Source organism: Phyllopteryx taeniolatus, chromosome 13 (genome assembly GCF_024500385.1).
Source record: "Phyllopteryx taeniolatus isolate TA_2022b chromosome 13, UOR_Ptae_1.2, whole genome shotgun sequence".
Taxonomy (NCBI): domain Eukaryota; kingdom Metazoa; phylum Chordata; class Actinopteri; order Syngnathiformes; family Syngnathidae; genus Phyllopteryx; species Phyllopteryx taeniolatus.
The window spans coordinates 1,318,082-1,341,669 of NC_084514.1; the positions used below are offsets into that span (position 1 = coordinate 1,318,082).

At 44.2% G+C, this 23,588-nt stretch overlaps 2 protein-coding genes across 8 annotated transcripts; one reads left to right on the top strand and one right to left on the bottom strand.

The window, feature by feature from the left end:
• The first annotated feature begins 251 nt into the window (after nucleotides 1-251).
• flvcr2a (FLVCR choline and putative heme transporter 2a) lies at nucleotides 252-21,126 on the top strand. 6 transcript variants are annotated; one of them, XM_061794728.1, is made up of 12 exons: nucleotides 3,033-3,162; nucleotides 5,922-6,571; nucleotides 11,217-11,358; nucleotides 12,996-13,136; nucleotides 13,709-13,776; nucleotides 14,007-14,110; nucleotides 15,920-16,030; nucleotides 16,430-16,535; nucleotides 16,623-16,734; nucleotides 17,323-17,387; nucleotides 18,622-18,742; nucleotides 20,070-21,126. In XM_061794728.1, the coding sequence occupies exons 1-11, from the start codon at nucleotides 3,063-3,065 to the stop codon at nucleotides 18,694-18,696; spliced, it is 1,674 nt and encodes a 557-aa protein (XP_061650712.1). In that variant the 5' UTR covers nucleotides 3,033-3,062; the 3' UTR covers nucleotides 18,697-18,742; nucleotides 20,070-21,126. The 6 variants fall into 6 exon arrangements, with proteins under 6 accessions (XP_061650714.1, XP_061650713.1, XP_061650712.1 ...); XM_061794729.1 differs by lacking the exons at nucleotides 3,033-3,162; nucleotides 18,622-18,742; nucleotides 20,070-21,126 and adding exons at nucleotides 1,023-1,047; nucleotides 17,920-18,608; XM_061794727.1 differs by lacking the exon at nucleotides 18,622-18,742.
• On the bottom strand, nucleotides 20,302-23,271 carry erg28 (ergosterol biosynthesis 28 homolog). Of its 2 annotated transcripts, XM_061794742.1 has the most exons (6): nucleotides 23,162-23,253; nucleotides 23,022-23,069; nucleotides 22,796-22,945; nucleotides 21,748-21,838; nucleotides 21,551-21,669; nucleotides 20,302-21,472 (listed from the first exon to the last, which is right to left on the bottom strand). In XM_061794742.1, exons 3-6 carry the CDS (start codon nucleotides 22,926-22,928, stop codon nucleotides 21,384-21,386), a joined length of 432 nt encoding a protein of 143 aa, XP_061650726.1. In that variant the 5' UTR covers nucleotides 22,929-22,945; nucleotides 23,022-23,069; nucleotides 23,162-23,253; the 3' UTR covers nucleotides 20,302-21,383. The 2 variants fall into 2 exon arrangements, with proteins under 2 accessions (XP_061650726.1, XP_061650723.1); XM_061794739.1 differs by having other exon boundaries at nucleotides 23,022-23,271.
• Nucleotides 23,272-23,588: the final 317 nt, after the last annotated feature.

Here is a 23,588-nt window from a genome sequence, read left to right on the forward strand (position 1 = left end):
GCTTGCTGGACCGGTTTAAAGGAAGGAGTGAGCTGTAAATGGCCCACGAGCTCCACTATCTATTGTGTTCTATTTGAATTATACTCCACTTGAAATATTTGCATGGATTTACATTCAGTCCATGCTGACGTTTTTCCACCTATAGGGTGAAGGTTTCCATTTTCTTGGCCATTCTCGGTATTTTTGTCAAATGGTTTGCGTGACTGCATTGTACCGACTTCACCAGCAGGTAGCGCAACGTCAATTTCCATGCGTGAGAAGCTACCAGGAGGGATACCACCCTCGCAGTTCCTTCCAGCTCATTGTAGTTTCTTATCTCATCTCTGCAGGAGCGTGGTGTCACAAGTTCGTGCTTAGTTGCCTGTGCACATTTCTCGATCGGGTCTAAGGGTTAGGGTTAGTCGGTGAGGTCCTGGAGTTTTTAGTGGGCTCAGGTTGAAAACAGCGCTCAGTTATTTAGACTATTGCGACTGTTTTGCGCAGAGAATAAACATGGGAGACAGTAAGATAAGCGCTCGGGAGGAGGGTCTTCCCGCAGAATCGAAAGGTCCAATTGAGCGAGCGGAGTACCGCACCGTCCCGAACGGCGAGAGCGGTCCTGCTCCCACGACTCGCGTGTACTTGAAGCGCTGGGCGATCGTGTTCCTTTTCAGCGCGTACTCGCTGAGCAACGCGTACCAGTGGATCCAGTACGGCATCATCAGCAACATCATCGTCAAGTTCTACCAGGTGGACGCGTTCGCCGTGGACTGGCTGTCCATGGTCTACATGCTCACCTACATCCCCTTCATCTTCCCCGTCACCTGGCTGCTGGACCAGAAGGGTTTGCGCGTCACGGCGCTGCTGGCCAACGCGCTCAACTGCGTGGGGACGTGGACCAAAGTGTTCAGCGTCAGGCCCGGCCTCTTCTGGGTCACCATGCTGGGCCAGTTCGCGAGCTCCCTGGCTCAGGTGTTCATCCTGGGGATGCCCTCTCGTTTGGCCTCGGTGTGGTTCGGAGCGGATGAGGTCTCCACCGCCTGCTCCGTTGGAGTCTTTGGGAATCAGGTGAGTTCCAGGAGGTCTCCTCCGCTGTCTGTTTGTGATCTCTCACCCAAACACATTTTCTTGTGTTGTTGGTTGGAAGCGTGGAAGCTTTTCACTTTTTCACTCTGCAAGAAAATGTCGTGCAGTGGTTCGCAAACGTTTCACACCAAGTAGTAAAAAAGCTCTACAGAAATGTAGCAGCCCCAAGTGTTCCCAAAAAACTAAGCAGAGGTTTATTCATATCATTCACTACCAGTGACCTTTGACTGGCAGTACACGTTTAATATTATAGTAATCCAATGTAACATTATAAACAGTTTGAACATAAAATGGGAGTATGCAGTTTTTTTTTTTTTTTTTTTTTTAAAGAAACCAACACACCTGAGGAAGAACAACCCATCAGAGGCAGAAGGCCAGACCAATGAGGTGTCAATCATTTGCCTTGCACTCGCACGCACACTCATGACTCATCACCATCACACTCTCACAACCTTGCGCTGCCCTGTTCGCTTGGGCTTCAGGAGCTTTGCTGAAACTATTTTCAACCTGCTCAGGTTTTACACTGCCTCGTGCCTGCAGTTAGAGAAGTGAAATAAGTCACATATAAAAGTTCCATTGTGAAAGAGGTGTCCAGTCAGCCAAGCAGGTGAGCTGTGAGGCAGCCTGCTTGTAACTTTGAACATAGCTTTCCAGTGCTACTCGTTTAAACTAAACCTTTGGAATGCAACTACTGGTTCTCTGAAGTTATGATTTAAAAAAAAGACATATCGTAGATGGCCACCAGAGGCAGTGGAGGAGCAAGACGAACATGTTCATCAGGGAATTAGTCTTGCAAGGCCTTATCTGCTGTCTTAAACAGTATCAGAAGCACTGATGTACATCCATCCATCCATTTTCTTCCGCTTATCCGAGGTCGGGTCACGGGAGCAGGCGCTTTAGCAGGGAAGCACAGACTTTCCTCTCCCCAGCCACTTCCTCCAGCTCTTCCGAGGGTATCCCCGAGGCGTTCCCAGGCAAGCCGAGAGACGTAGTCTCTCCAGCGTGTCCTGGGGCGTCCCCGGGGTCTCCTCCCGGTAGGACGTGCCCGTAACACCTCACTAGGGAGGCGTCCAGGAGGCACCCTAAACAGATGCCCGAGCCACCTCATCTGGCTCCTCTCAATACGGACGAGCAGTGGCTCTACTCTGAGATCCTCCCGGATGACCGAGCTTCTCACCCCATCTCTAAGGGAGAGCCCGGACACCCTGCGGAGTTATACTCATTTTGGCGGCTTGTATCCGGAACCTTGTTCGTTCGCTCACAGCCCACAGCTTGTGACCGTAGGTGAGGGTAGGAACGTAGATCGACCGGTAAATTGAGAGCTTCGCCTTTCGGCTGAGCTCCTTCTTCACCACAACGGGCCGATGCAAAGTCCGCATCACTGCAGACGGAGATTATTTATTTTGTTGACTGTATGTCCTTTTTAAACAAGCAAGAAAATGGCATAGCTATACAGTGCTTGGCTGTAACGTAATATTTTAGCAACAAAAATACAACAACCCCCGTGTGTGACTCAACTGCATGAATATTTTTTTTTTATTTACTGCACTTTCAAAAACCTTAGGACACCTTCAAAAATGCCCAATTGACTCAGTAAAACCGAAGTTTTTCCATCTCTCTGCCACACATTCTCTAACGTCAGCAATTCATTTACTGTGGGAGAACATTTGTGATATTAGAATAGATTTAACAGTTTTCCCATTGTTGATCGACTCATGAAAATCTTGAATTTTTCTATTATGTAGCCTTGTGATGACTGATAAATGCACTAAAATGCCTGAGGAAGTACTGTACCATTTTAGTAGTTGGCCTACATGAAAATGGGTAGAAATGTATTAATTTGTTGTTGTAATTTTACTGGGCTCCTACTTTGTCTTCCCAGTCGACACAGGGCAATATTTTAACAGCATTACTTCGGTCTCTCAATCAACAACGACAAATACATTACTGCACTGTCGTTGAAAAGAATCCTTTTAGGTTTGGCACTGAAATGGGAAATGACGCGCCATGTTTGCACTAGGTCGCCATCTTGTGCCTACTCGGCGCTAGTGTATGTTACAGTATGTCAGGCTAAATGCAACAATAATGGCGCTCGAGGTAGGCTAAACTTTAATATATTTGAACGTGTGCAGTACTTTTTCGTGCAACTCTTTACACTTGCTCGTGGTTCCTCTGTTTATATAGCTCTTATATACATTTTCGCCACTTCCAGCAAGCTTGGGACACACACACACACACACGAATGCAGTCTGTTGTTGAATCGGCAAGAGTTGACGAACAAAATATGAAACTGGGACGAGGTTAATGAGCGGTCCATAGTTAACCGTCTTGTGGCTACTATCTTGGATTTATTTAGTATTATTATTTTTTTTAATCACAGAGGAACGAGCCGGCGAAGAAATGATTACGCGTCAAACTTGAGGCTCTACCTTGATTGACTACAGTACTTTGCTAGTTTGGTTGAAGAATAGCGCGACAGTGAATAGGCGTAGTTACGTCTATTTTCTTAAAATGAAGTGCACTTCGTGACCCCACCATCGCATACATTTACATTTAAGAATATATTGTATATGAATCTGCTTGCCTTGCCCCTTCGTGGAAATGCCCACCTCTAATAGCCTCTGGATTAGTGTCAAACGACGATACATCGATTGAATCCAGAACTGTAATTTGTTCAATTCACACCCACCAATCCCACGAGTTACGCAACGTGTCAGTCCGACCACAAAACCACACCCTGCTCTTTACAGGCGAGTTCCGTAACTCGAATTTGTACGTTACGACCAGTAGTCTATCGTTTACCTACGCTAAATCATAACCACAGGAAATAGTTGGATAAAAAAAAAAAAAAAAAACACTTCTAGGCCATAAATATAATACAAACAAATAAAAAATCAGGAAAAAGATCAGAATGATTTAATGGATTCTTTGCAGCAATGGTAGTTTAGTAGTTAACACTTTTGCCACAAAGCTCTGAGGTTCAGTGTGACGTCCACTTTCCAAAAACATGCATGCTAGGTTCATTGAACACTCTACATTGTCCAAAGGTCTGAATTCTTGTTTGTCGATTTTTACCGTGTGATTGACTGGTGACTAGTCCAGGGTGTGCACAGCCTCTCGCCCAAAATAAAATGGGATAGAAATGTATTGAAAATGGATGGAAAGATACCACCTTCCTTCTTGGCTTTTATTTACTCAGCCTTTAGGCTTTTATTTGTACGAATGCATTTTAGACTCAAGTAATAATATATATATATAACTAAATAATTATGATGTATATTACAACGGGCCATACAAGAAAAAAAAAAACATCTAGATTGCATTATGTCCTCTCGTATTCACTGTCACTTTCTTTGTCATCATTTTTTTCCTGGACATTTCTCCACTGTCCTGCAGGAAATAAATCCACTCTAAAAACTCCTTCCCTGCAGCAAAGCATGCTCTCATTCTTTTCTTTTTTCCCGGTCACTGTGGAAATGTTGAGTTTTGCAGCTTTTGCTCTCAAATGCTCCACATTGTATACAGCAGCACTTTTCTTTTTCAACTCCAATGTAACCTTGTAAGCAATGCAGGTGTTGTGTATTTTGGCAATGTCTTCTAGTGTGACACATGGTCTTATCAGTCATAATAAAGATAATTAAAGCCATCTAAGTTGCACCCATCAGATTTGGGGCACTATTGAAGAGAATATGGTATGTCTGACCCTTTTGGATTTATCCATTTATTATTGCATTGTTTTTCTATGAAGTTTATAGCGTGCCAGGTCACACCTCAGTACGACAGACCAATGGAAATACAAAGTGACTCGTGGTTTCAGTCAGGTCTGTAACCTAGCTAATATGAGGGACAAAACAGAATTTTAAGATGTAAGCCATTGTTTAAACATTCTGAAAGTAAACAGTCTGGATCCTGTAATTATACTGCACATGATAATGTGGTTTTATAAATACATGTGTAACGAGTCTCGTTAAATATCCAAAGCTTTATTAGCACAAATGGGGAGTGATTGCAATTAGAGTGTGTGGTTTGGGTTAGACATTTTTTTGCAAAATGAGGTCCATAATCTTTACGTGTGGTCCCATGTATAACTATGAGCTACCTGCACCTGTAAAATGAAATGCATAAACTTTAGCTTTAACATAGCAGCCATAGTGGATGGTGGTGTTGCACGAAAAGGCTGTTGAGAATATGTCTGCAGTCACTGCACATTATGACATTCATCAAAATCCAGTAAACCTTGAACTAGAAACATAAGATTTTAGCCTTTGACCTTTCCCTTAATTCATAACGATCCATATTTGGATGAATTTGCAGTATGGGTCATTCTCAATCTGCATCTGTCATGTGCTGTGCTTTAGCAGCACAATTAAATGAAACTACCAGACAAGATAAGTCCTATCGTGTACGAGTGACTGAACCTAGAAGGAGGAGTGTATGACCTTTTCAATAACAGACACACATAAAAAAAAAAAAAAAAAAAAAAATGGACCTAAGAGGTGTAATCTTGCGAGCTTTGACACTGTGGACAAGTAACCTGCTATGTAACTTTTAGCAGAGCTTTCCACTGCGCTACTCATTGAAACCTCAACCTAGAACTCTATCCATCCATCCATCCATTTTCTGTAGCACTTGTCTCACTGGGTTGCAGCTGAGCTGGAGCCTATCCCAGCTGACTTTGGGTGAGAAGGTACGGCCTTGCCAATTGTAGCTCAACCTAAAGATACCCATTCAAAGTCAGCAGCAAGGGAAATAAGCAGTCGAGTTTCCTTGAGGCCAACTTTTTCCATCTTGAAAAAAGGGCTGTACCTGCTGACTGGGAGAGGACTGTCAGGTAAATGGCTTGTTTTTCTCTCCAGTTGATCGCAGAGGCCTGAAAGAGGAGGGGAGCAACATGAGCAGTCAGGAGGAGCTCTGTCATGACTGGATGGACAGCCATGATGGATCTTCTCCACCTAGAAAAGCCAGAACCGGTTTCGGAGGGTTCCGTCGCCATCTCTCTCTGGGAGACTACAGCCCCAAATCGGACCCTTCTGTCCAGGAAACCACAGAGCTCTTTCCGCTCATGGAGACCAAACTGTACAAGCGGCGTTGGGTTATGCTCTTCCTCTTTTGCGTCTATTCCATGAGCAACGGCATGATGTGGCTGCAATATGGCATCATCAGCAACATCTTCATGCACTTTTATGGTATCGATGACCTGGAAATCAACTGGCTGTCTATGATTTATTTCGTCACCTACATCCCTCTCATCGTGCCTGTCATGTGGCTGCTGGACAACCGAGGCCTCAGGGAGGTCGTCGTGGTGGGATCCGCCTTCAACTGCATCGGCGCTTGGATCAAAACGAGCACGGCTCACCCCGACTTGTTTGCTGTGGCCTTCGTCGGACAGTTTGTGTGTTCAGTGGGGACCGTTTTCCTCCTTGGCATGCCATCCAAACTAGCTTCTCTGTGGTTTGGGCAACAGGAGGTGTCCATGGCCTGTTCTCTTGGCGTTCTGGGAACCCAGGTGTGTCCAGGTTTGCCAATTTGCCTGTCGGGCTTCAACATCATTGGCAGAGGGTGTATGGTGTCGTATGTCAAAATGTGTGTGTGTGTGTGCACGTGCGTGTTTTCTGTTCCAACATGACTGTGCCCCAGTGCATAAAGCAAGGTCCATAAAGGTATGTTCGTAGGAGTCTAGTGTGGAACAACTTGAGAGCCATGACAAGGGAAGGGCATTTGACTACACTTTAATTCGAACTTTAATGATCAATTAATAGATTCATTGTTATTCTCCATCCATCCATCCATCCATTCTCTACCGCTTATCCGGGTCGGGTCGCGGGGGCAGTAGCTTCAGCAGGGACGCCCAGACTACCCTCTCCCCAGCCACTTCATCCAGCTCTTCCGGGGGGATCCCGAGGCGTTCCCAGGCCAGCCGAAGGATGTAGTCTCTCCAGCGCGTCCTGGGTCGTCCCCGGGGTCTCCTCCCGGTGGGACATGCCCGGAACACCTCACCAGGGAGGCGTCCGGGAGGCATCCGAATCAGATGCCCCAGCCACCTCATCTGGCTCCTCTCAATGCGGAGGAGTAGCGGCTCTACTCTGAGATCCTCCCGGATGACCGAGCTTCTCACCCTATCTCTAAGGGAGAGCCCGGACACCCTGCGGAGGAAACTCATTTCGGCCGCTTGTATCCGGGATCTTGTTCTTTCGGTCACGACCCACAGCTCATGACCATAGGTGAGGGTAGGAACGAAGATCGACCGGTAAATTGAGAGCTTCGCCTTTCGGCTTAGCTCTTTCTTTACCACAACGGACCGATACAAAGTCCGCATCACTGCAGACGCTGCACCGATCCGCTTGTCGATCTCCCGTTCCATTCTTCCCTCACTCGTGAACAAGACCCCAAGATACTTGAATTCCTCCACTTGGGGCAGGATCTCATCCCCGACCTGGAGATGGCATGCCACCCTTTCCCGACTGAGGACCATGGTCTCAGATTTGGAGGTGCTGATTCTCATCCCAGCCGCTTCACACTCGGCTGCGAACTGCTCCAATGAGAGTTGGAGGTCACGGCTTGATGAAGCCAACAGAACCACATCATCTGCAAAAAGCAGAGATGCAATACTGAGGCCACCAAAGCGGACCCCCTCTACGCCTCGGCTGCGCCTAGAAATTCTGTCCATAAAAGTTATGAACAGAATCGGCGACAAAGGGCAGCCTTGGCGGAGTCCAACCCTCACCGGGAACGAGTCCGACTTACTGCCGGATATGCGGACCAAACTCTGACTCCGGTCGTACAGGGACCGAACAGCCCGTATCAGGGGGTTCGGTACCCCATACTCCCGAAGCACTCTCCACAGGACTCCCCGAGGGACACGGTCGAACGCCTTCTCCAAGTCCACAAAACACATGTAGACTGGTTGGGCGAACTCCCATGCACCCTCGAGGACCCTGCCGAGGGTGTAGAGCTGGTCCACTGTTCCACGGCCAGGACGAAAACCACACTGCTCCTCCTGAATCTGAGATTCGACTTCCCGACGGACCCTCCTCTCCAGCACCCCTGAATAGACCTTACCAGGGAGGCTGAGCAGTGTGATCCCCCTGTAGTTGGAACACACCCTCCGGTCCCCCTTCTTAAAAAGGGGGACCACCACCCCAGTCTGCCAATCCAGAGGCACTGTCCCCGATGTCCACGCGATGTTGCAGAGGCGTGTCAACCAGGACAGCCCCACAACATCCAGAGCCTTTAGGAACTCCGGGCGAATCTCATCCACCCCCGGGGCCCTGCCACCGAGGAGCTTTTTAACTACCTCGGTGACCTCAAACCCAGAGATAGGAGAGCCCGCCTCAGAGAACCCACACTCTGCTTCCCCATGGGAAGGCGTGTCGGTGGAATTGAGGAGGTCTTCGAAGTATTCTCCCCACCGACTCACAACGTCCCGAGTCGAGGTCAGCAGCGCCCCATCCCCACTATACACAGTGTTGGTGGTGCACTGCTTTCCTCTCCTGAGACGTCGGATGGTGGACCAGAATTTCCTCGAAGCCGTCCGGAAGTCTTTCTCCATGGCCTCACCGAACTCCTCCCATGCCCGGGTTTTTGCTTCAGCGACCACCAGAGCTGCATTCCGCTTGGCTAGCCGGTACCCATCAGCTGCCTCAGGAGTCCCACAGGCCAAAAAGGCCCGATAGGACTCTTTCTTCAGCTTGACGGCATCCCTCACCGTTGGTGTCCACCAACGGGTTCGGGGATTGCCGCCACGACAGGCACCGACCACCTTACGGCCACAGCTCCGGTCGGCCGCCTCAGCAATGGAGGCGCGGAACATGGTCCACTCGGACTCGATGTCCCCCGCCTCCCCCGGAACATGAGCAAAGTTCTGTCGGAGGTGGGAGTTGAAACTCCTTCTGACAGGGGATTCTGCCAGACGTTCCCAGCAGACCCTCACAATACGTTTGGGCCTGCCACGTCGGACCGGCATCTTCCCCCACCATCGGAGCCAACTCACCACCAGGTGGTGATCAGTTGACAGCTCCGCCCCTCTCTTCACCCGAGTGTCCAAGACATGCGGCCGCAAGTCCGATGACACGACCACAAAGTCGATCATCGAACTGCGACCTAGGGTGTCCTGGTGCCAAGTGCACGTGTGGACACCCTTATGCTTGAACATGGTGTTCGTTATGGACAATCCGTGACGAGCACAGAAGTCCAATAACAGAACACCGCTTGGGTTCTGATCGGGTGGGCCGTTCCTCCCAATCGCGCCCTTCCAGGTCTCACTGTCATTGCCCACGTGAGCATTGAAGTCCCCCAACAGAACAATGGAGTCCCCAGCGGGAGCGCTCTCCAGCACCCCCTCCAAGGACTCCAAAAAGGGTGGGTACTCTGAACTGCTGTTTGGTGCATAGGCACAAACAACAGTCAGGACCCGTCCCCCCACCCGAAGGCGGAGGGAGGCTACCCTCTCATCCACCGGGGTGAACCCCAACGTACAGGCGCCGAGCCGGGGGGCAATAAGTATACCCACACCTGCTCGGCGCCTCTCACCATGGGCAACTCCAGAGTGGAAGAGAGTCCAACCCCTCTCGAGAGGACTGGTACCAGAGCCCCAGGTGTGTGTGGAGGCGAGTCCGACTATATCGAGTCGGAACTTCTCGACCTCACACACCAGCTCGGGCTCCTTCCCTGCCAGAGAGGTGACATTCCACGTCCCTAGAGCTAGCTTCTGTAGCCGGGGATCGGATCGCCAAGGTCCCCGCCTTCGGCCACCGCCCAGCTCACACTGCACCCGACCCCTATGGCCCCTCCCACAGGTGGTGAGCCCATGGGAAGGGGGACCCACGTTACCCTTTCGGGCTGTGCCCGGCCGGGCCCCATGGGTGCAGGCCCGGCCACCAGGCGCTCGCCTTCGAGCCCCACCACCAGGCCTGGCTCCAGTGGGGGGCCCCGGTGGCCCGCGTCCGGGCAAGGGAAAACGAAGTCCATTGTTTGTCGTCATCATTAGGGGTCTTTGAGCCGTGCTTTGTCTGGTCCCTCACCTAGGACCTGTTTGTCATGGGTGACCCTGCCAGGGGCATAAAGCCCCAGACAACTTAGCTCCTAGGATCACTGGGACACACAAACCCCTCCACCACGACAAGGTGACGGCTCAAGGAGGGGTCATTGTTATTCTATGCGAGGCATTATGAAAAATGGTCTGTAACAGTGTGGCAAACATGTCATAATACTGTAAGTGCTCCAAGGTAGTGTGATTACAGCTCCCTTCAGTTCTGTAATAATAGACCTTTTCTGCAAGAAGATGATGGACAGACAGAAAAGCAACAATGTGTAAATGATGTCATGGCTGTTCTGAATTTAGCAAATTGCATTGTCACAATTCGGCTAACTTTCGGAACTGTCCTGTTTTCATGGAAATGGACCCCTACTGTACGCTTGTTTCTGACCATGTGTTTGTGTGTGTGTATATATATATATATATATATATACACACAGTAGACACCTTGTTCAAATAAATGTAGATCCTCAAAAGATGGCAAAACCAAATGTTATTTGAAGTAATGGCCTCCCTTACCCGTGTTAGACCAAACACTACATACCGGTCATTGTCATGCATGTTTTTGTTTTTCAACTTGGTCTCACAGCCTGCTGCTATGGATGAAAGAATGCATTGTCCTTGACATCCACATCCACACCATGACGTTATGTGTTTGGTTACGTTCTATGTAATGTATGAAACGTCCATAAAAAAAGGAGTTTACACATCCATTAGATATTTCCATAAAGAATCATAATGCTTTGCTGATCAAGCGCATAAACCAGTTTCGAGCCAAAATAATCTAAATTTGGGCCAATTTGAATTTAGTTGAGAATGCAATAATTATGCTCAGCAATGCACTGCCGCAATAAATCCACTCACATGGTTGTCATTATATATTTCTCTTGTAATGAAGTTTTAAATTCTCTTCTTCATATCTGATTGTATAAGGAAGTTCTAATGAGGGTGATTAGAGGACCATGCTTTAGGACTGAAGCAGTCACTTCCCACATTTTGTTGAGAAAAAGTGGTTGAAACTTCTGAGATTCTGTTGTAATTCAGGAGGTAACAAATGCTCAATCCTTGGGCAAAGTTTTCTTGTTTTTATTTTAAATGTGTTGCTTCTCCCCTGCAGATGGGCATTGCGATTGGGTTTCTGATCCCCCCCATCCTCGTGCCTAATGTTGACAATGTGGAGGAGCTGGCACACCACATTAAGATCATGTTCTACATCAGCGCTGGTGTGGCCACCATCATTTTCATCCTTGTGATCATTGGTAAGTCCTCAAATGCAGACTCCCAGTCAAGGCTCATCGTTTAAGACCTGTCTAGGATTTTTGCCCAGAAGCGCCACTAACAACAATTTCAAAGGCCATGTTGGGAATTGCAAGCAAAGTATTCTCATTAAGGCGGCACGGTGGACGACTGCTTAGCACATCTACCTCACAGTTCCAATCCAGCCTTGCCAGTGTGGAGTTTGCATGTTCTCCCTGTGCCTGCGTGGGTGTTCCCGGGGTACTGCGGTTTCCTCCCACATCCCAAAACCATGCGTGGTAGGTTAACTGAAGACTCTAAATTGCCCTTAGGTGTGAATGTGAGTGCAAATGGTTGTTTGTTTGTTTACATGTGCCATGTGATTGGCTGGCGACCAGTTCAGGGTGTACCCCACCTCTCGCCCGGAGTCAGCTGGGACGGGCTCCACCCTAGTGAGGATAAGCCGTTCGCAAAATGGATGGATGCTATTGTCATCAAGCCGTCTCAACAATATTACGGTTGGATTTGATCTGTGGCACTCCTCAGGCAACACTGCCCAATGTCTCTGTGGCCAGTGCTGCAGTAATTGATGGAATTGTGCACCTACTGTATTTGATGGGATGTGTTCTGACACAATGTGAAACCCAAGTTATGTAATTGTAGTTGGAAGCCGACTTCCTGCTCAACCTCAGTGAAGATTTGGGAAGTCCCAGACAGTCAAGGACTCTTTGCAAAGCCTCACCACAGATCTCGTTGATTTTAAGTTCAAACCTATTTCGGGAGGGTTGTTGGAAGTGAGCAGTTCACATTGCTGACTCAATTGCCATTCAATGAACTATTCACAAATGTGATTGCCTGGTGACTAAGTGAGGGTGTGGTCTGCTCTGCCTTTACTCCTAAAGTAGCTGGAAAGGCCTCTCGTTAGTTCCACCTGCAATTCTCAACGGGATAAGCAGATAAACAGGATTGACCAGTTTTCTACTGTTTTCCATTTTGGTTAAACTGAACAATAAATTGTATTTTATTTTATTTATTATTATTTTTTTTTTTAAAGTTATATTTGTGTATTATGCATTATCTACACTGTGTGTCAGTCTGATAATAACAGTCAACTTTAACTTTTAACTGTTTATATATGGCTTTTAGAAGGTTTACAACAGCAAGAGGAAGATAATAAATAACATGTTAACTAAATCCATTAAAAACAGATAATAATGTTTGATGAGTTAAACTGGCCTTTTGGGTTACTGACAGATGACCATAGTGGTCATCATCATCTTCGTCATCACCTTTCCTTCACCCCATGGAAGGATTTTATATTCTATCTTGGTGCAATATGTGGCTCTTATTAAGGTATTTTGATGCACCTTAAAGCTGAAGTATGGAACTTTTTGGGTTGTTAAAAAGTCATTTTCATCCAAGCCACGAAACATATTATTTTGCATTTCTGTATCAGGGAAACTCCTTTAGCATCTCCTCCTTTGTGGACGAATAGTTTCCGATCGGGAAATTCCATCTGCTAATCTCTCCCACCTCTGTTTGTGCTTCTACTGTCCGATAAATGCGTAGTCAGCACCCCATCGATGTCATGAATTCAGGTTGGTTATCTGTGCGAAACGTGTACAAATGTAATGTTGACAGTCTAAAACTGTGCTTGTAGTGTTCCAAGAGAAACCAGAGCTCCCTCCCACGCAGGCCCAGGCTCAGGCCAGGTGCATCCCTCCAGAGAGCTACTCCTATCTGGCTTCAATTTGGAGGCTGCTGCGCAACAAGCCTTTCATGCTGCTGGTGGTCAGCTATGGTGGGTCTCTATCCTCTACTGCCAACTGTTAGACATTTTTAACTACATTTTCTTGTCGTCGATTTGAACCACATCTACAATTCATGATTATACTAGGGTTGTGTGCACAACTGTTTAATGCCCAAAAATAAAACATGCACTACACTGCTTACTTGCTTTTGTTGTAGATCAAAATAAAATCATAGTCCAAACGTTGATATAGCACAATGTGAGTCCATATCGCAGACGTCCCACCCACAATTCGCTGCCTATTAATCATTTTGTATACTGCACAGTTACTTTGTTGTGGACTGAAAACCAGACGTGCAAGTGCATACGGGTTATCGTGTAATCACCTCACTGTTATCACCGAGTACTGAATCGTGCCGTAGAATCCTCAGTATAGATACTGCAAGTGTCACAATCGTATTTTATCAGCTGGTGTAGCGATATGAAGATGAATAATAAAACTTCTGCTTCTAGGCATGTGAAGCTTCACTCTGAAATCGTTATGGGGTGTTCCATTCTTTTATTGTATACAGTATGAATGCAATATCAACACAGACTATGATTATTTTTGTGTTTATTCGCAGGACTGAATGTTGGCTGCTTTTATGCTGTGTCCACACTTCTGAACCGAATGATCATTGAACACTATCCTGTAAGTCTTAGTCTACTGCTGTCGTATATGCTTTATTTCAGGGTAATTTAGCTTCTATTACCGCTCGTTCTTTGTGAAGTGTGGTAGTCGTATGCTCAGCTCGACTCTTGATACATATAAAACTGCCAGGAGAATCACGGTGACACAGATCGGTAACTGAAACTGCTGTTGTTGCGCAAGTTAATGCAGGGTGCAAAATGTAACAAATGTAAGCATGTTTTTCTTCACAGGGCGAGGAGGTGAATGCAGGTCGGATTGGGTTGACCATTGTCATTGCAGGCATGGTGGGATCACTCATCTGTGGAATTTGGCTGGACAAGACTAAAACCTACAAGTAAGTTCTCGAGAATGTCGTTTACTATCGCAGTATGCATTTATTTGTATTACCAAGTTGTACATGAATGATGTTGTCATGAAGTTTTTCTTGACGCAGTGCCAGGTTGCTATCCGCAGATACTTTGTTTTGATGTGACATAAGTCAACCGGAAAAGCCCAGCTGGTGGTTAAACAAGCTGAAAAGGTGTCATGTCGCCCATTAGGGTGGTGGACATGGTTTGACGAAAAATGGAATGACCTCCTTTTTAAAATGGGATGAGAAATAGAAGTCCAATTAAATGTAGTAGTTGAACCGTGGTGGTAGTTTGACTATTAGTGCATGTAAATCTACTGACAGAATCACAGATTAAAAATACAGATATTAATCAATAATGAATACATTTAAAAATAAAGTGGCATGGACAAATAGGACGTTTATGAATATCCTCCCAAAGATGAAAGTGTCTCCAAGCAGGTTAGAGCATGAGTTACTAACAATCATGCCAATATTGAAACCGAAACATTTTCAGCTGGGAATTGAAGTCATCTTCAGTAGCCGTGTACATATTTGTCAATGTTCTGTTTCAGTGGTTCTCAAAATGACACCCTAAAAAAAGTACAACCTAAAAAAAAACAACCTCGGCTCTCAAGTACCAGCATAAAGACCAACAATAAAAAGACATTCTAAAAAAGTATATCTAAAATTATTGCAATCCATTGTCACATCATACACAGTTTGAACATTAACACTGCGCTTATATGGTGGGAAAATAACTTAAAATAGTAATAATAAGAAACTTCAATAATGATTCAATCGAAACATATTTTATCCGGAAGTTACATTAAAAGTGTATCTCAATAAATGTATGAAAACAAAGAGTTCTAAATGATTAAATGCTCAACATTAACTCGATCTGAACTGTACTTAACTGTAGTACTGTACTGGATTAAAAAAAACAACAAAAGTTGAAGCCCCTGCAACATTTTGAACGGTTTGGTAGCGGAAGCAAGACGTGTGTTATTTGCTGTAGTCTCCTCGCGTGGATGTCTCAACATGATCTGTTTGCAGGGAGCTGAGCTAAGAGAGGTCTCTGTGCAGAGCAGAACTGAAGACCGAGCTATCGTTCTCTGCTTATTTAAACTGACAGGCGAAGCTAGTGTAGTCCTACCGTGCATTATCTCAAGGTTTGTGCTTTCCTGTGCTAAACTTCAAATTCAGTCTTCAGCGTGCAGTTTCACCAATGACCATCATTTTGTTTTGATATTCACTCATCATTGATCTGTAATGGCTTGATAAATGCCTTGGATTCCTCTCATGCCAATTGGATGCTCAGCTGTCAAAGGAGCCAGGTCCAGACTGCTATCCGTGGACGAGGTTATGCTAACACAACCAGTATTTTACGCATGGTTGGACAAAAAACCGCTAGACCAGAATAAGCCTGTTTGTGCCGATGGTCCTTGCTTTCACAACAGGTCAATTCAGGATTTCAATTTTGCGTCAGAGAGATTTTTCTCGGTTGTAGTTTTTTTTTTTTTGAAATACATTAGGCAAAAATCAAGATAAATACTGTAAAAATAGAAAGTGTGAAGATGAAACAGTTCACTTTATATACAGTATGTACTAACATTTTGGGGGGGGGGAAAAAAAAAGACTGAGGTCATTTGGGTTTCTTGAAGTGGTTTTGTGAAAGTATGCTGGACGATTGAGGTCTTCTGAGTAACTTTTGCCCCAAAATTGTAAGCCAGCTCACAAGACTCGGATCGACATTTTTCTTAAATCTGATTCAACTGGATTTCTCATGAAATATGCCCCCTCCCCTCTCTTCAGACAGACCACGCTGGTCGTATATGTGCTGTCCCTGATTGGGATGCTGGTGTACGCCTCCACGCTCAACCTGGGCCACCTAGGGGTCGTGTTTGTCACAAGTGGAGTTTTAGGGTGGGTCATCATTACACAACAAGCAAATGTTGCACATCAAGGAAGATTATGTGAAAGTTGTCTAAACGTGTGGTATATTGTCTTTCTTTGAATACGGTTATGTGTAGGAATAGCAACAATAACACATAACCAATCTTATTTTGAATTCCATATAAATTCCAATGCTTTCGATATGACCAAATGTCACCTTAAGGTGTATCTTGTGATTTCTAAACTTTTCAGTTTTGCTAGTAATTGCACTGAATAGTCTAAGAAAAACACAGTACTACTGAACAAATTATGATATCCACATCCATTTTGATGCAGATTTCACCCATAGCAATTAGTTTTCAAGAAAAATGTGTAGTTATTTCATATTTCTGGGTTTTAATTTGAACATACGTTATTGTGTTCCTGCAGCTTCTTCATGACAGGCTACCTTCCTTTGGGCTTTGAATTTGCAGTAGAGCTCACCTATCCAGAATCAGAGGGAACCTCATCCGGTCTCCTCAACTGTTCAGCTCAGGTTGGCACGATGTCATTCCCTCATTTGTGACAAGTTAACGCTTGACGTTGAAAATGTTATTATTTCACCAATCTGATCTTATTTCAGATCTTTGGAATCATCTTCACCATCGCCCAGGGAAAGATTATTGACCGATGGGGCACTTTGGCAGGAAACATTTTCCTGTGTATATTCCTTTTAATAGGAGCTATCATGACTGGTAAAGAAATATTTCGAAACAATGACTAACACGAACTAATCTCCTTTTACTAGGTCAGTCACATAATCAGAGGGATAAGGTTCCCATCTAGTGGTAGAATTGAAATACTGCCTCTTCTCTATTTCCTGCTCACCCCATACATTGCGTAACTAGTCTTTGTGAAGAAATTGTTAGACTTTTCCACACGGGGGCAGCGTGTGCGCCTCACAGTTCTGAGGTTTCGTGTTCAAGTCTCATCTTCAGCCTTACTGTGTGGAGTTTGTGTTCTCTGCAGTGCTGGCATGGCATGGGTCCTCTTTGCGTACTCCGGCCTCCCACATTCCCAAAACATGCGTGTTAGGTTCATTGGAGACTCTAAATTGTCCGTAGGTGTGAATGTGATTGTGAATCGTTGTTTTGTCTGTATGCGCCCTTGACAGGCCAGCCCTCACCAGTGTGTAGCCCTCCTTTTGCCCAAAGTCAGCAGGCATAGGCTGCTGCTCACCCACCATCCAAATGAGGACAAGGACTATAGAAAATCAATGTATCCTCCACGTGTCAACAGAGAAACATATCTCCTCAGTCCTAACTGTTTTGTCTGCATCACAGGATTCATTAAGTCCAACCTCCGGAGGCAAAAGGCCAACCGACAGGCCGGTGGGCAATCAGTGAGTGTAAGTATATCGCCGATGGCATCTTCACATCCCAGGAGAGAGAACGTGTCTAAGGCCATCTTTGTGTTTTGTGTTGCAACAAGTGCTGACCATAACCTCCGTTGCACTGCTGCAGGCTGAATGCAGTGCTCTCTCAGCATGCTGAAAACAAACCTCTCCGCTTTGTCTGCTACTTGGTCTCCAAGCAGCTATTGGTTGAAAACTTGCAAGAATGCCCTTTTTATACTTTCTCAGCATGGCCTCAAACCAATGGCCTCAGCATGAGAGGTCATGCTAACAGCAATGAAGTATGCCCTTCTGCTACACGAACGAGTCTAGCAAGCTTTTTTTGTTTGTGTTTCACTGTAATATGAAACTCAGCAAACACCACAAATTGACTTAGGAAAACTAAGAAGTAATCAGGATTCTTGAATGTAATACAGTGATCCCCCACATATTCGCTATTCTCTACTTGTGAATTTCACCTGATTGTTTTTAATTTAATTTGAACTTATCTGTTATTTGCTGGCCTGTTCTCTGTTTTTGTGCTCAGGCCAAAGCCCTATCGAATATAAAAGTCATGATACAGCGGTACAGAAGATGGATGGATGGATGGATGGATGATTTGGCGCCATCATGTGGCATCTTGGCACCACGTGATGCTGAACTTCTATCAGACAGGCCAAAGCCCTGTCTAATAGAAAAGTCTTATGGCATCAATAGGCAATAAAAAAATCTTATTGGGTCGGGCATCAATCACTCACAGCGTTTTGTGACTTGTGGTAGGGCTCTGTAGCTATTGGGGAATTACTGTATACGACTAATTGAAAGTATTTCAGTGAAACCGCAAACAAAATCTAAATCATGTTTTTCAAATTCAACTTTGAAGTTTACTAAACGATTTTTAAAAACAACTTCAACTGGCACTGTTGTCATATTCAAAACAACCTCTATCTTTCCTTTTAATACCTCTTAAATGGAAATATGACAAAGATTTAAAGTACCAGAAATCCTGCACACACACAGTTTTATTTAACTGTTAGTTTCTTCGAGTTAAACAGAGGATTGTATACTAAAAACCAAACCAAAATAATACCTCTGTACTGTTCTAGTGGACAGGCAGCAAGCATTTATTTGGGTGTGCAGGGCTTTCTGGACTTAGATCTTTGCCAGTGCTTGTGGTGTTGCATGTAGTTTTTTTTTTTGGGGGGGGGGGGGCGCTCTCAGAGACATGACACCTTAGCTATTATTCCAGCCTGCAGGCTCGGAGGCATCGGTGCAGGACTACGGGGGCACATCTTGCAGCAACCCCTGGCAGCGGCAGTTCTGATATAAACTTACAAGCTCACTAAAAACCAAAACACACACCTGCCAAGGTAGGGACACATTCTCTTAAATAATAAACTCCCCATCAACACAAATGCTTACATATCTTGTTGTCGATGTAAAACTTGCTAGTTGCGACCACATTTAATTTTAAGGTTGAATAATTGCTCTGAATATTGTGTTTGCACAGTGTAAAGTTCATGACAAACACATCCAATAGAGTTGTACTGTTGTCTCTTGTAATTGTCCAGGATTCACCATACTGACTTATTTTCATGGGCTCACTTTACTATATTGGCTGTATTAATTAAAGGTATATTGGAAACTCCAAAGTCGAACACCCCAGAGGTTGTACAGTTTGTAATTTAACCTAAGATTTTTTTTGGGAAAAATTTGCCTCAAAAGTAAAACAAGAATTGGGACTTAAAACCAACACCAAGTGCTATAGTATGTCACGAGCATCTAAAGGTTGAATTCATTAATGAACTCTTTTTTTTTTTTTTTTTTGTAATGCCACCAAAGAGGGAAGTGTGCTAATAACAGTCCAACCATTTTCTATAGCACTTTCGTGGGTGAGCTGCATCCTATCCCAGCTGACTTCGGATGAGAAGCGGGATACACCCTTAACTTGTCGCCATCTGATCTCAGGGCGCATGTAGACAAACAACCATTCACAGTCACACCTGTGGAGAATTTAGAGTCTGCGATCAACCTAAAGTGCAAGTTATTGCATTGTAGGAGGAAGTGGACTACCAGGAGAAAACCAACACAAGCACGCGCAGAACATACGTGCTAACCACTAGTCACTGTGCTGCCCTCATAATGACCATTGACGCAAAAATGGAATGAAACTTAAATTTTACCACCCAGAAGCTAATGTCATTTAAATACTGTAAACATATGACGACTACACGGCACTCGTGAATCCCAGAAAGACCTACAAAAGGTGAGTTTTTCTCTGCAGATGCCTTATTTCCACTCCATTGTGAGTAGTTTTACTCGATTTTCTATCATTATACTGGGGGTGGGTAAAGTATGGCACACATGCCACGTGCAGTCCACTCTACTCTTTATTCCAACCCTGCAAGTATTTTATATTTAATATTTGTTTCATTAATTTAGCTGTTTTTCCTACAATTGAAAACAATATATCAACATTTTTCATTCATGGATTGAATGAAATAATTGGTTATTTAATTTATTATAAACAATCCAATTCAAAATATTAATAAAACAATTGTACATGAATAAACTGGCAATTTGTGTGTTTCAAAAATCATATATGGCTAATTTGTACAAATGAGGAAAAGGCCCAGGTCCTCTAAAATCCTAAATGTAGAAAATACTGATTGTATTGTTTTTTTTCTGTTTTACCAGGGCATGACCACTGTTCTAGATGAAAGCCTACCAACTCGCAAATCCCAAAGGAAGGACTTGTACGTAGGAATACAGGAAGAAATAGGATGCATTCCACTGTGAAAGCCTTGGCGAGGATGATTGGCGGCTGTAGCAACCAAGTAAACTTCAACGGCTGTGCCATGAGGACACCACACTGTAGACGCAACATCCATCCATCCTCATACAGATCCGAAAATAAGCACAAAAACAATGCACTTAGAACCTCTTAGTTTATAGCTTAAACATCAAGTGACGCGTGACCTTTTCATGTCCTCTCACGTCAAATTTTGCTCTACTGCTACTACAATAGTACAACTATTACTATTACAGAACTTCTGTCAGTGATCAATATCATAACTGCGTTCAAGCTTTACTTTGCAGAAGCATTTTTAGAAGATTAAGAGCACTGTGATATGTTTTCACATCATGGCAGCTGGAAGGTTTTCTGCTTGTCATTCCGGATCCCGCACAAGTAAACAAACAGTCATTCGCACTCACATTCACAACTACGGGCAATTTAAGAGAGAGTCTCCAATGAACCTACCATGCATGCTTTTGGGATGGGGGAGGAAATCGGAGTCGCTGGAGAAAACCAACGCGGGCACGGGGAGAACATGCAAACTCCACACAGGCGAGGCCGGATTTGAACCCGGGCCCTCAGAACTGTGAGGCAGATGTGCTAACCGGTCGTCACCGTGCCACCCACATTGAAACTTGAGGATTGATATTTGGATCATTATGAAAGAAGAGGAGATGCATTGAATCGGCTATTTTGCACAAGAAAAACACCAAATATTTTACTAATTAAAAATATGCTTTGCTTGTGAAACTCATTACAGAGAAATGCATAGTTTGTGATACTTGTTTCAGTTTATATGTTGTGGATTCTTGTCTTGTGGATTCTCTGTTACAGATCATGTGATTGGTGGAGTTGCTAATTTATCATTATATGGAATTATAGGTCTTTGCAAAAAGCTGTGAACGAGATTTCACTCATTGATAATAATAAATTATTCCTATTGGGGACCTCATATGACTTTTGAGTGGAGTCCAGTGTTTCGTATGACACAAAGCAAGCATGAATGAGGGGCTCAATGGGGTTTCTGTTCCTTTGTTAAAGAAATCTTGTGTGTGTGTGTTCCAATTTTACGACATGTTGAGAGCATGATAATTCTCACATAGAGTTCTGAGAAAGGTTGAGTCACTGTAGGAAAGACTATAAAATGACATCTGGGAAGCAGCACACAACAATCAATCTAAACATGTCAAGTGGACTCTGACATGAGGGGCCACTCAGTTCCGTTTTTTCTGCTGTGCTCCCACTTCCTCTGGAGTCTCTGGAAAACACTGAAAACCTATCAGCATTGCTATGATTGAGAAACCTGGAAAAACAAATGACGCAATTACTTCCTGCTACAGGCTCTGTTCAACATTTACAAATTGTAATGAACAATACTCACTGGCCACAATAAGAGGTGCCATGACCCCGATGGTGAGAGGTGCAGTTTTGTACATGAAGGCCTCAGACAGAAAATGACCCAGTGCCAGCACGAATGTCCACAAAGCGATGTGATACAACCTGTCAATGACACACAATGTGAGAGTCTCATGAATACTGATCACGGTAATGTAATATGTAATAAACAAGCTACCTTACGTTCTGTTCTGTATATCAATGGCACAAGCACAGCGAATGATGGATGACAGCAACGTCCAAATGCCAAATGTCCGAGCTTGAAGACCATTGACTGAAGAAAAGTGCAGAGAAATATACAGTAAGGGAAATCATTATTTGATCCCTTGTTGAATTTGTAAAGTTAAAATCGTTGTTTATTGATTATAGTAATGAGTCAAATAACTATTGGGTCCCCTACAAGTCAGCCAGAATTCTACCTAATATTTATTTGCTGGTGTCCATGTGGTTTGAGGAATCCATTTCTTACCTTCCAGTCTGCACTGTGTTCAAGACTGAAGAGCAGTACTGCAGTACAGCAGTACTGTAACCCAAAGAAAGAAGTGTTTTTCTGCAAAGTGTACTTCACTGCAATGAGGAAGCCATGTACCGTCTTGGATGAAAACCTCTTTTTTTTGTTTGTTGTTGTTGCAAAGAACACTGAAGATGGGTCGTGAGTGGGTCTTCCAGCATGACAATGACCCAGTGCTGCCAGTGGCTAAAGAAGAAGCATATTATGATCATGGAGTGGCCTAGTGAGTCTCCAGATCGCAGCCCAATAGAAAACCTCTGTTGGTCGGGTCGAGATTCCGAAACTTGGGAGGATTTAGAGTTTCTGTAAAAAGGAATGTGCCCAAAAACCAACGTTGATAACCTACAAGGAAGTCTCAAGGGTTACTCCACAGCTACTAATACAAGCTTGTGTTTTGCTTCGAGCTCAAATAATTATTTCACTTAATAAAGTGCACATTTTATAACATTTATATTGCATGATTCTATGCATTTTTGACTAATAGTCTGTACAATACCATAATCTATAAACAAATATGTAATTATATTTAAAAAAAGCACCTAATCGATAATAAAATCGTCTATAATTCCAGACCATGCGATGAAATGTCTCCAAAAAATTGCTTATTCAAAATGTAGCTTAAAATTAAGTTGCTTTGACACAACGTTTTGATACAAATGAAAAAAAAAAAAAAAAAAAGGGAACACTGTTGTTTAGGTTAGTTAATAACATTTTGCTTACCAAACTCAGGCGTGCCCGTGTAAAGCTTCTCGGACAGGAAGCTGTGATCTCTGAAGCTCTGCACTGTGTTTCCCATCGCGATGACTGACACCATCACAAGCCAGCTCCGCAGGACGTTAAGGAAACGACTCATCTCGTTTGCGTCAGCGCCTTTATTAGAGCACAGTAATTCGAATCCATACAAGTGCAAAATGTCATGTTGCAAAGAGGCTGCTAGATGTCTTACCTGTGTTTTCCCTTAACGGAGTACTCGCTAACAAGTGATGCACAATATCTGACAAAGAAGACCAATGCTGCCGTAAACCTTTGCAATAAACAAAGTAAAATGGCACTAATGGTGACATTTCTGAGCGGCGTCCATCAAACCTTAATGTAACGTAATTCTCAGAAAACAACAACAAAAAACAAAGTGAGGCTAGTGAACAGTGATCTTTCACTGTTGTAGCCAGGTCGGTCCAATGACGAACCGGACTGAATGGTTCCATACAGTCGTACCATCGATGTGATTGGTCATCTTCAGTATTTTGGTTACGCCTACTTTTGTTTTAACCAATAGAATTTAAGACATGAGTCCCGTTGGTTGTGTTTGACAAAGCGTAACTATGAAGAACAAGATCGTTCCGGGGGAGACGTTCCTTGTGGTTGTATTGACTACTACCAATAAAGGTGTTTTCTGATTTATTTTATTTTTAAAAATTATTTTCTTTTAAGTTTACATGTGGGATTTTCATCACTCTGCATTCTATCAGTAAAACAGTGGAAGAAAAATCAATCTGACAGGAAATGCGCAAGT

Excerpts from the sequence above, each read along its gene's own strand:
- flvcr2a (XM_061794726.1), top strand. The coding sequence starts at position 3,063 with ATGACGCGCCATGTTTGCACTAGGTCGCCATCTTGTGCCTACTCGGCG. Across the intron at positions 3,163-5,921 it reads CAACAATAATGGCGCTCGAG|TTGATCGCAGAGGCCTGAAA; the intron begins GTAGGCTAAACT and ends TTTTCTCTCCAG. Across the intron at positions 14,111-15,919 it reads GACAAGACTAAAACCTACAA|ACAGACCACGCTGGTCGTAT; the intron begins GTAAGTTCTCGA and ends CCCTCTCTTCAG.
- erg28 (XM_061794739.1), bottom strand. The coding sequence starts at position 23,139 with ATGTCACCATTAGTGCCATTTTACTTTGTTTATTGCAAAGGTTTACGG. Across the intron at positions 22,946-23,021 it reads TCCGTTAAGGGAAAACACAG|GCGCTGACGCAAACGAGATG; the intron begins GTAAGACATCTA and ends GCTCTAATAAAG. Across the intron at positions 21,839-22,795 it reads CACGGGCACGCCTGAGTTTG|TCAATGGTCTTCAAGCTCGG; the intron begins GTAAGCAAAATG and ends ACTTTTCTTCAG.